Here is a 12521-nt window from a genome sequence, read left to right as displayed (position 1 = left end):
CAATGGGTAATGTCTGTGTTTAAAACACGGCTTCCGCGACGTTGCCGTTGTTTATTGTGTTGTTTTCCCCGAAGATTTGAATTACTGAAATTGTTTAACTTTAATGGTGTGTTTATGTGTTTGAATGGTATTTATCTGTGGTGGTTTGTCCATTAATTATGCAGTAAGTGATTTTTATTAGAAAATGGCAAACAATACAAAAAGAAACGTGAATTAAGGGATTTATATAAATGTGGAATTAACTCCAGTACTTGTACATACAGGTAATTGCTGTTCATTTTATAAAAATCTTATAATAAACACCTGAATCAAATTTGATTTAATATGCACTTATCAATAAGTCTTTGCAGCGTTTTTAATTTCATAGAGGCAACACCGCAGAAATTCATAAGTATACAGCATCTGATGTAAACATTGGGACATAAGCGACATCTAGTCTTTGGAAGCTGAAGTGGAACTCACTTAAAAATATTTCCTGTAGGCAATTGTGGAAAGATAAAGACATTGTTCCTTAGTTTGACTACAGTTTCAAGAACCACACATAGATGTGCTATAATCAAAAATTTATCATTTAAAATATTTGAAAAATATGTCATAAATTAGAAAAATTATTATATCTTATTTTTTAAAATTATAAAAAAGATTTAATATTTAATTTAAGTTAAATCATATCATACATCTCTTTCATGCGCACAACATAAATTTTCCAGCCAAGATTATTTACAGAGTTAAACTCTGATAAATATCCTCATCTCTTAGCATTAAATTTATACAACCCATTTCTCGTCGCCTGAAAATAATCTTAACAACAAAAGCGTGTTAAAAGTGCAAATTTTTGACAAAAGAATAATCTTATCTTATGGGTTCCACTTTCATTTAATTTTATATTAGGGTTGAGCGTACATTTAATTTGCAACTGGAATCTGCAGCAGATTTTATTATGGTTCCTTATTTACGTCTGATGGCGACAGAAAAATTGCTATCCGCATGAAGCCGCGTTAATAAAACTTTAGTATTATTATGCAGTTCCCATTAGAGCTTTTAATAGTAATTCCCCACTGTTTATATGCATCAGGAGGCAAATTACTACGATAATCCCGTTTTAAGTCGTATTGTTGGGTTAATTACCACAGACTTGATAAAAAACAAAGAAGACTTTTAATGACAAGCCGGAAAGTGTCCTTTGAATGTTTTTGTCAAGGAAGGAAATTAATATTTTTGCTGGTATATCAACAATAATTATATTTGTGAACTTTAATAAAGTTGACTTTCACATACAACCGGTGATAAAATATTGTTGGTTTGAAAGATAGTTGAAGGCTTTAAGTAGTATCAGATTACGTTAATTAATCTGAAACGGCTCACACAAAGGTTACCAGACACCGACATTTCGGCCCCTTTGTGTGGAATTAATCGCAAAATAGCAGGTTGTTTTCAAATTGATAAATTCAATTTTAATTAAATCAGGGACGTTGAATTAAAGTTAAATGAAAATCATTTAAATTCAGCGAACGAAACGACTGGAATACCTCCCCCAAATGATACGCATTGATTAATACTAAAACATTTTTATACCCAAGAATCCCTGATTGAACAAAAAATAAACCTTGACCGATGACCTGTGATCTGAATAAAATATGCCGAATGTAAACCCTCTTATAAACTTTTGATGGCTCGCTTTACTTAAATCGGATCACGTGACCGGTATTAAACAAAGTTACTTGAGTTAGGAGTTAAACTAACAGGCGTTAGTTCCAAATTTAATTCGAACCTATCCATAGTGCAGTTATTATATTTGATTATTCTCGACGTTTTGTGCAACTTCTACACTTTAATATTCTGCAATTAGTGTAATTAGTTTTTAATAGTTCGAAACGTGAAATTCTCATTTGAATATCACGATCACAGTCATACTGGGATTGGATCGTAGCAGATGCCAACTTGAATATGTGATGCACCAACATTGCAATCAAAGTCAGCTAGCTTTTGTTCATTAGCCAGTCATGATACAATTAACCCATCAAGGTCACCATTGTTCCATTCGGTACGAACACTGACACTTTTATGCGAATTTTTCGTGATTGATAAACGTCGGGGCTAAATGAATTTTTTCCTCAAACCGTCATTGAGGCACGGGATGCATTCTAAGCATGTTCGGGCAATCGTTTTTGCGGTGACATAGGAAGTGAGTAACGATATCAAAGACGGACTGTTAAAACAAAACGTATGGGATCATTGTTATTCCGAATGTTCCTTCGCCGACGACTGGAACAATAGACTGGGCACTGTTGGGAGACATTCGGACAGTTGTGTTTGATTTAATTTTTTGTTAACTCGTGCGTGAAACCGTTACTTTTGGTATGGGTAAATAAAACACCCCGAGGTGAGTTGATACGATTGTTTTTGTCAATTGCGACCATATCTGGAAGTGGTGCTGTATAATGAAATTACGTTTGCGGTTTCTTTATGCCGTAAAATATCATTAAGGTGAAATGAAGAATACAACCGTTTGCATTAGCAAAAATTACTAATATAAGTGTTTAATAAAAACTTTGTGTGACAATTTAATGCCTCTAAACGAAGTAATTAATATGAAACTTTAATAACTGCATTAATTATAAATAATGAAACCAGGATAGGGAAAGTCTGGCTGGAGAATAAAAGGCGAATAAATCCTATGCAAAACTTTATTATTCTCGAACATTTTGGAGAAGTCGCAGCATTAAATTTTAATGTGTCGCCAAGTAATAATTGTCTGGCGTGCGTTAAATAGTGGGCAATTAGGTGCGTGGGATCGATTTATATATTTGTGTAGGATCGAGTTAATACTCATTATTTATTGTAATAATGTGGTCAATAAATACATTTATGTGCAGTAGCGGTCATTGTTATAACATTTTTTTAAATTGTAAAATGTTTAAAATATTATGGTCATAATTCCAAAAAACGTCAGCCTATAAATCCGAACCAATATAGATATAGAAACAATAGTCACGAAAGCCTTAACTTTTACATGAATGTGAACTACTGATGTTATTTTGTACTCCATAAAATGTTACATATATTATTCTGAATTGAGTAACCTTAAATTTAACAATAATAGTTTGTATAATATCCTTTTTGTGTTAAAATTTCAGCAGATCTCACAATCAATTTTTCAATGTATGACTTGCTTTATATTCTTTCAAGCTTCTTGTTATGAACAGTTTGTTCATATTTCTATAATTTTTATATCGAATTTGATTATAACTATTCTTTCAACGTATGTTTATACTTTTAATACATTTTAATAAGTTGCTCTAATCATGGTTACTGCTGTATATATATTTTTTCAAAATTAAAATATAAATAACGAAATTTAGAAGTATTAATAATTGCTTCTCCATCTAATAGATGGCATTTGGTTAACGTGTATGCCAAAAATAAACTTTTCTTACTACCTCGGTCGAAAGTACGTATTTTGCTCCCCGGTTCCACGACAGAAAATAGTATTTTTCTGTCGTGGAACCGGGGAGCAAAATACGTACTTTCGACCGAGGTAGTAAGAAAAATAGTATACACTACACGGGAAAAAAGTTTGAAATTCCTGCCTTGCGCGCCATATTGCCCGAGGCGTAGCCGAGGTAGTAAGAAAAATAGTATACACTACACGGGAAGAAAGTTTGAGAGCCCTGCCCTGCGCGCCATCTTGCCCTCGGCTGCGCCTCGGGCAGGAATCTCAAACTTTCTTCCCTTGTAGTGTAAAATACTATTTGAGCATTTAAATTGGTGTTTTTTAGACATTTTAGGTAGAATATGACAAAATTTTTGAAAAAAAAAAACATTGCATTTAGTTAAATGTAAATGATGAACAATAAGTTTTGCACTGTTTATTATTTAATAATATTTTAAATACCAGGATCTTATTAAGGATATTTTTTAATTTTACTTTTTATGGCATCACATTTTAATGTAAAATTTACTATTATCAAGGTTCACAAAAGTTTAAACAATGAAGATTGAATTGAATTATTATTTAATTGACATACCTCATGAATTAAATGGAAATTAATTAAGTACTGTGATGTGAAAAATAATGACCCTTGTCGGTATACAGAAAAAATACAAATTAAAATATTGCAAATTTCTATAATTTTTATGTTGAATTTGATTACAATTATTCTTTCAACGCATGTTTATACTTTTAATACATTTTAATAAGTTTTTCCAATTAGGGGTACCACTGTACACATATTTTTTCAAAAATGTAAATAACGAATACTCTATACTCTAAAATTTGAAAGTACTAATAATTGTTCCTCCATCCAATAGATGGTCCTTGATTAACGTGTATGCCAAAAACTTTCGAGTATTGAAATTGGTGTTTTTTAGACATTTTAGGTGGACCATCAAACTGTCAAAATTTTTAAAAATTAAAACTATTGAATTTAGTTAAATGTAAATGGTAAACATTAACATTTGCACTGTTTATTATATGAATAATATATTAATTACCAGAATCTTATTAAGGATATTTTTTAATTTTACTTTTTATGGCATGACATTTTAATGTAAATTTACTATTATGAAGGTTCACAAAAGTTTGAAACAATGAAGATTGAATTGAATTATTAATTAATTGACAAATCTCATGAATTAAATGATTAAATGGAAATTAATTAAGTAATACACATATTAATTTAATTTTTAAATACAGTGATGTGAAAAATAATGACCCTTGTCGGTATACAGAAAAAATGCAAATTAGAATATTGCAAATTCCTTTAAGAAAAAAAAAAAAGAAAAATAATTGATTTCTAAAGAAACATATGATATAAAATAGAGACAATTTCAGAATGTACAGTATTGGCAGAAAGTAGAGCAACATTTTTAAAATTTAAATAATTTTTGTCCTGGTTATTATGTCCAAATAAATATATATTGAAAATTAACTTCTCTTTATAAATTTAATAATTACATAGTTAAACAATAAAAAAATAAAGTGTTTATTTTTACTGATTATTTTAATCCATTATTATGAATAACTTCCAAACACCTTTTTTTCATGGAAAGCAACACATTGTCAACCCTGAATAAATATTACTATAATCTTTGTGTCTTATTTTGTTGTTCACTATCTCCCATAAGTTTTATGGGTTTTATAGTTATATTTAACTACTTTTTTAATTTAATTTGAAGAAAATTTCTACGAAAGATCCCGTATATTTTGGATTTATTTTTCAAACTCATCGACTGTTGATGGTCTAGCTAAAATTAAACGTAAATTAAACGAATACCCAGTATAAAATTTGGGTGTATTAATAATTATTCTTTATTAGATGGTCCTTGGTTAACGTGTATGCAAAAAATTAACTTTCCAGCATTAAAATTGGTGTTTTTCAGACATTGTAGATCATTTTAATAAAATAATAAACTTGATGTCAGTGTTGATGTTGAAACATGAAATTAAATTTTTTCAGTTTTCCGTAAACTTTTAATTAATAATTAAGTGAATTATTTTGTTTATTGTTAATTACAACAATCATCTTAATAATGTACTGCGTAAATTATCTGAAATGTATTATTATATGTTCTCTAGCTAGCCCTCGTAATTTGTGGTTTAATATATTGTAGTCAAACAGGAAAATTTGTGGAACATTTCTCATTTAATACTACAATAAACAATCTTTCAATTAAAAATTAATCTATTTAATTTTGCCCGTCTATGGTGATTGAAAAATCTTAATATTATAATAACAGCGAATGTTTACTCATTGTTAGTAAAATCATATTCTTTATATGTGGCAGTTTTTCAGTGAAATTTAATTACGAAAACATTTTTGCCACAGCGTCGCCCACTGATAAATTATCTGATAAAAAGTATATGCTCAAACATTTTTGTAATTTTAAGTGGTTTCCATTTAACTCAACAAATTTCACGCAGTTTTTTAATAACCTTAATTTACAAATAGGAGCCGGCCATAGGTAATCATCACAATTAAAAATGAAATAAGTCACTGTAAATTTTTATATACTCCACAAGATGATGAAGTTAATCGCATCTCTACTTGAATATAAACACAAAAACGTCCTAAAAACTTAGAAGTCAGTTTCTCCGAGACGTTCATTCCTTAATTCGAAAAAGCTCTCGCTGGCTTTTAAATTGAATTTTCTCATTACATTTTTAACCGCACATTTCATCCATTTGAGGCGTCACAATTTATTTCAACGTTGTGTCGGATTAGGAGGTACAATCGGATAGTAATTTTTAAAAATTGTTTGGTTCAATAATAAATAACAGAACAAACAACACATTAAATGTTTCTGCGACACTTATAGACTACAGGGAAAATTGAAATCGTTTATCGTTAAGTGAAATGCGGCGCACCAATCAGATTATCGTTCGTAATCCATAAAATTCAAAGACCGTCACGATATTGCAAATTCTTTTGTTGAGGGCGATTTACGAGACGGAAAAGAAAGGGTAAATAACTACATCCACGAGCGTCATCCTCGCAAACATGAATTATTGATGTACTTATTAGATTAGTAAAATATGTATAAACTAATTTAAATTTAAGTCTTCTTATGGTCCGCCTTGACGTTGAAGATTGTAGGAAGCATTCACATCATGTCCAAGTAATCAGTTTTTGATGTAGGAAGTGACTGACATTATCATGTGCGGATTATTGAATCCATTGTAGGGTCTTCATTCGTATTCATCGACTGCTTCCTTGCGATTGTAAACCGACGCCGATACTGATAACAATAAATAATTCCTTTGAGTTGTAGATCTGCTGCGGTCTTCAGTTTTGTTTTGGTGTTTGTGTTTCACTTTTGTTTTGTGTGAGTAATTTTGTTGATTGATTTTAAATATAATAAGAATGCTTACCTTTCAATTTCTTAACTTTTGGTGGAGACATCTCCACAAAAGTTTAAATTTAAATTGATATTATACTGGTCATTATTTTTGTGTATAATAAAATGTTTGAATTGTTGTATTTTTTACATTAAAATTTTACTTTATTTATAACAGTTGTCGTGTGCCACAAATTATCATTGATTAAGTGCTTATATAAGTGTCAACACTTGAAATATGTATATAAATAAAGCATATTTATGATTATAAGTTAAATATTGATTTATCTAAATCTTGATTTGATTTTCTGGTATATAAGTATTCTAAAACAAATAAGAAATCAGTGGTGAGATTGTGTTTGTTGGAATTGTTACTGGATTAATGTAATTTGGAAAGGTAAATAAATATTTCCTAGTTTAAAAACAAATATAAAGGTAGTTTATTTAAATGTACTTATAAATTCCTCACATGTGTTGACAATGTAAATAAAATAATCGTCCTTAAAATAATTGCTTTTATTTGCTTAAAATATATAATTTTAAATAACCTTTATAGTTTAACTGTAAGAGAATTGATAATTTTAGTTAGTACAAAAATTTATCCTTTGAACTTAAAAGTTACCACGAGTCTATAATGAGTTTTGTTTTATCTGATTAAAAGTGAAGTACTAATCATTAAAATAAATATAAATTTTTTACTTTACATCAAATATTTAAATGAATTTATTAAAACGGTCTTTTTTAATAGTTGAATGCAAATGATGGAAATTAACTTATAATGAACAAAAAAAGATATTGATTTGAATATAGATCACTCTGTATATTTTTGTTTTTTCATAGAAATTTTGTTCTAAATATTTAAATTAAAAAGTAGTTCAAGTCAAGTTATAATTGCTATAAAAGTTTCAAATCAATATCTTGTTCCGTTCTTCATAAATTCATAATGAATAAGATAGATGACCCTGTATTTGTTTTTTAAACTGTATTCAATATTTATTTTAACACATTAATGTAAATTTAGAATAAAAGTACTGAAAATTTTATTTCCTGTGTTGATCTAAATCTGTTAAATTGGCCATTTTAAAAAATCAACAGTAATTAGAATAAACCTAATTGTACATATCTGTTAAATGTTAAATCGACCATTCATTAATCATTGTTTCGACAATTAAAATTGTAAACTATCTTTTGAAGTGAGTGATTTAACAAAATAAATACAGTAAAAAAATGACATGAATATTAATCATTTCGCAATATACTGCTAAAAATATCTTGAGAAATAACGCGAAACAAGAATTTAATTAAGTACACCGTATCTTGTTAACAAGACAGTTTACTTTCCATTACGAAATCCTTTGAGTGTAACATTTTTTTACACTCACTCAGACGTCATTATAAAAAATGTGAATATAATAAATGAACAGCACTACATGTAAGTAAAATAATATTTTCAGAATTTTTTACTTAATTATTTACCTTTAATAACATCCCAATAATTTAAATTACCATATATGCAAACGCAACAATGTGCATTTGTGAATGTAATGAAATTCGCATTCATTTCACCAATAATGCGGTTTATATTGAAGGTATTTAACAAATACTCAATATCAATAGAGCACATAAATAACCATACGGTGCACGTTTACATTTCGGACACAATCAGAACTAATTTTCATCGTTAATACGATTCGACCACATCATCAATTTATTAAACACAACCCTCGGTTACTATTATCAAACCAACTAAAATGGTACAAACTGAACAAATGTACGAAACGACTTTCGACTACAAACTGCAGCGACGGTCTTTTAAATCCCACTTTCACACTTGACGTATCGTTTCTAAGAATCTGGGGCATTTGAAAAATTTTAAACGGACTTTAAACAACTGTTTGGAGTTTCCGTTTCTGTTCGTTCCAAGTTACTTTTCTTTCGTTTCGTTCTTGCATTTCTATTTGCTTTTATTTATTTAAGTGGTTTTTATGGTTTTTATTGTTTTCAACTATCCTAAAATCTGAGTGAAATTTTCGTCTAATTTTGTGTGAAGTGAAAACTTGTTTAGCCGCGTTGGGCACTTTTTAGATGGGGGAAAATCTTATGGGTTCGCGTCACCGACATGCTCGTTCTTCTTTTGTTAATAAATTCAGACAAAAGAAAAAAGTTGTTTATTTGACTGGTAACATCGGTTGCTGGACCAACAAACTATGTGTCTGCCGGCGTTTCGAGAGGTACCCGAAAACTAGACCTTAAGAATAAAATCCCGGAACTAGAGGGTGAGTTACAACTGTACATTTGAGAGCATTTTGAAATCAAGTAAAATTTGAAATGAGTTTGACTCTAATATCTATTACTGTTTTGAAAGTGGAGGGTTCATAGAGGAGATTGCCTTCTGGAAGGAATCTCTATACAGAAATATTCGAAATTTCTGATCACCTTTATTTCTGTATGTACTTTCAAGGAAAAAATCAACTCCAAATTCTCTTACAATCTGTTACCAACGCGTTCAATTATGTCGAAAAGTAATATATATATATATACCAAATATCGTTCGAAGGTAAATTTCCCAAATAATCGTTCAAGATCAGTATTGAAAAATAAGTGACCGGTTGTACATATTTTGGTTCCATTTACAATCAAAGGAGGGATGTTTATTAAGCAAAAGTAAAACATACTTGTTTTTTATACCGTCAACAAAAATGTGTAAACTGAATTTTAGCCTTTCCTAACAAATAATAATAGATTTAATGTATTTTTAGAAGTGAAAACTTTTTTAGCCGCGTTGGCCATTTTTTGGTAGGGAAATATTATGCCTTCGCGTCATTGACATACTCATGACTGGCGCACGCGCAATGTGCTGGGCGCCTTAAACACTTTTTGGATGGGTGAAATCTCGTGCGTTCGCGTCACCGCCATGCTTATACTAGAATGTCTGTAGCTATACAGTTGACGTATAGTGCTGTGTATATCTTATAAGTGAAATTGAATGGATTTAGTGAAAAATTTATTTAAATATGTCCAATGATCGAAGACTCAGTACTACAAAACATAAAACGACAATCGATGCCGCTTTTACGCGATACTTAGATAAATTTGAATCAAATAATTGAAAGTACAAAAAGTCTAAGTATTGTTGAAGCTAATGATGACAATGAGGCAAACAATTAAAGTAATATTAAAAATCAAGTACATTTAAATTTAAGTAAATACAAATACTGTCCATAAATAATATGATTGTATATTAATTGTTATTTCAATTGAATTGTATTTATATTTTATCATGATCTTGTACAGCCCGTAATATATTTAAATAATAAAAAACCATAAACATGCATAAAATTGTTGCTCGGAGTGTCAATAGATGTGAAAACCAGATTGATGTTGATAAATTTAATTCAAACATTATGAAATTTCAAATTTTAATACTAAAAGTTCTAAGTTTTCATTTCTATCGGCAGTCTCTATAACTGCCAACTTTTTTTATTAATAATTTTATAATATTAATGTAATGTATTTATTAATAATATTGTTAGTAAATATTTTATTAAAATTATAAAGCAGGTCAAGTCAAATATCAGATTTGCTTGTTGTTCACCATGAATATATTACTTGAATTTTTACATGTGCCAACAACTTATACAAACATTTGTGCCCGTCAAACACCCGGTATATTTGGCCGAATTAAGTGAAAGCTGAGGTAATAGCATCGTTCATGGCATGACCAATTTCATAACTTGTAATACTGATGAAAACTTCTTAACATAAATTAAAGTGTATTGTTTCACCATCCGTTTAACATCTCACCTTTCGGAACGTAAGTCGGCATTACCTAAATTTTTAATTCATTAAAATAACCAAAGTAAGAATTTTTGGAATTGCGACAAGTCCACTTGATTATTCCAGACGAAGACGGTAAATTAGTGTGACGAGCCTAAACAAGAGAAAGTCGTCCGTTACACCAGAACATCAGCGGCGTGTTATATCACGAATTTTTTAAATTACCCAACGTACCACGCAGATGTCACCTTATCACAAAATTAAGCGTGTCCACAATTATGAAAATGCCACCGCAATTTGACATCAATTGATTCCAGGATGTCGCGTGGGTGGAAGCAACTGGGGCTGTTCGCCGCCGTTTTGGTGGTCTGCATCTCGAGGACCGAGGCCGATTATCATATCGGGGTGGGAAGAGCCGACTGTACAGGACCTTCGGCCGAAATCACATTTGTAAGTTACTTTCGAACCTATCCGCAGGATGAAATAGTTTCCGTTTCAATTTAGATGGGATACGCAAAAACGGGACAGAAAGGATGCGGCATACATCTGAGGCAATTCGCGAGAGCTTTCATACTAGACGATGGAGAGACTAGGGCCGCTTTCGTCACCGTCGACACGTGCATGGGTGCCCACGGCCTCAGAAGATCGGTACTAACTAATTTAATTGATAAAAGTACAATTTTTAAACTCTTATTTCCCACGAAGGTTCTGGACAAGCTCAGGGAGAAGTACGGCGAAATGTACACGGAGAACAACCTGATTTTGAGTGGTACCCACACTCACGGAACTCCGGGTGGTTTTCTGATGGATCTGATGTTCGACCTGCCCAATTTGGGCTTCTCTCACGAAACATTCAATGCGCTGGTGGAGGGAATTGTAAGAGTAAGTACTTCATTGATTTATTAGTAAATTTCGTTAAAAAATATTCAGTGAGAGTCACTAAAAAGCACGATCTTTGTTCACAAATCTCCGCTTTACGAATTGAAATTCAAGTTAAGCCGATCACTTTTAATTATATATGGGGAAAACTCGTTTCAAGTCAAGAACGATTCAATAGCATTTTCTCTTAGGTCTCTACTTTTTAAATTCGCCAAAAATAAAGTAAATAACTTACTATTAGACTTTATTACTTTATCTTCACATCTGTAAAAAATCCCTAAAGCGTTTTAATATTTATCTAGTAGAGAGTAGTTGAGTTAAAAAGAAATAATATTTGAATGCAGTCATCATCAACAATATAATTTAGTACCTGATATTTCCACCCCTGCTTTGTAAAATCATTTATTATTTTGCCTGTGCAAATCTCTTATTTGATTATTAATAAGTTCTTGAGTGATTCCATTATTCAACTGCAGCTTTTAGTAGGTTTGGAATACTCATGGGGATATTTAAACGGCGCCACAGTGGTAGCCTCTCCATTCTTTCAATTGCATCTTATATAAGGACTTCCCCAGCTGTCAAATTAAAAGATCTATGTAACTACTTCACTGGCAACTGCGTGTAGTTGGTGTACACCACTTTCTCTCCAGACTCCAATTTAGCGGCCACCACTCATCAATCTTAAACAAATATAGACAATTGAAGCAAAAGCCAAAAGTCTTCAAGATAGTTATTCACTTATTTCTTATAACCATTTAGACTACACACCTGCCTTGGCTGGCCCTTGTCACCCTTGGGCGACCTATACGAAGTCCAGTTTCCCTGTGTGGTAAACCTTTCTCCTGAAAAAAGATTATTTGTGAATAAATTTCATTAGTTAATGGATATCCTGGCATTTTTATAATTTTTGAATATCTTTGAACTTTTGAAACTGATTGAGTATATTGGAATATGTGTTTTTTTAACCAACCCTATTTAATTATGATTGAAAAAATGTTCACTCAATGCGCAGCGAGATGATTTAATAA

At 30.7% G+C, this 12521-nt stretch overlaps 1 protein-coding gene across 3 annotated transcripts in view; it reads left to right on the top strand.

The window, feature by feature from the left end:
* The first annotated feature begins 1822 nt into the window (after positions 1-1822).
* LOC109599867 (neutral ceramidase) overlaps positions 1823-12521 on the top strand; it is a 28421-nt gene continuing 17722 nt past the window's right edge. The window contains exons 1-4 of one of the 3 annotated variants that reach the window (XM_049965567.1): positions 1823-2044; positions 10932-11064; positions 11119-11262; positions 11320-11496. In XM_049965567.1, coding sequence (XP_049821524.1) covers positions 2004-2044; positions 10932-11064; positions 11119-11262; positions 11320-11496 — 495 coding nt within the window. In that variant the 5' untranslated portion in view covers positions 1823-2003. The other 2 variants (XM_020015915.2, XM_049965568.1) reach the window with 2 other exon arrangements.

The sequence above is a fragment of the Aethina tumida genome, chromosome 3, assembly GCF_024364675.1.
Source record: "Aethina tumida isolate Nest 87 chromosome 3, icAetTumi1.1, whole genome shotgun sequence".
In the NCBI taxonomy this organism is placed as follows: domain Eukaryota; kingdom Metazoa; phylum Arthropoda; class Insecta; order Coleoptera; family Nitidulidae; genus Aethina; species Aethina tumida.
This window is presented reverse-complemented; position numbering and strand designations above follow the sequence as displayed.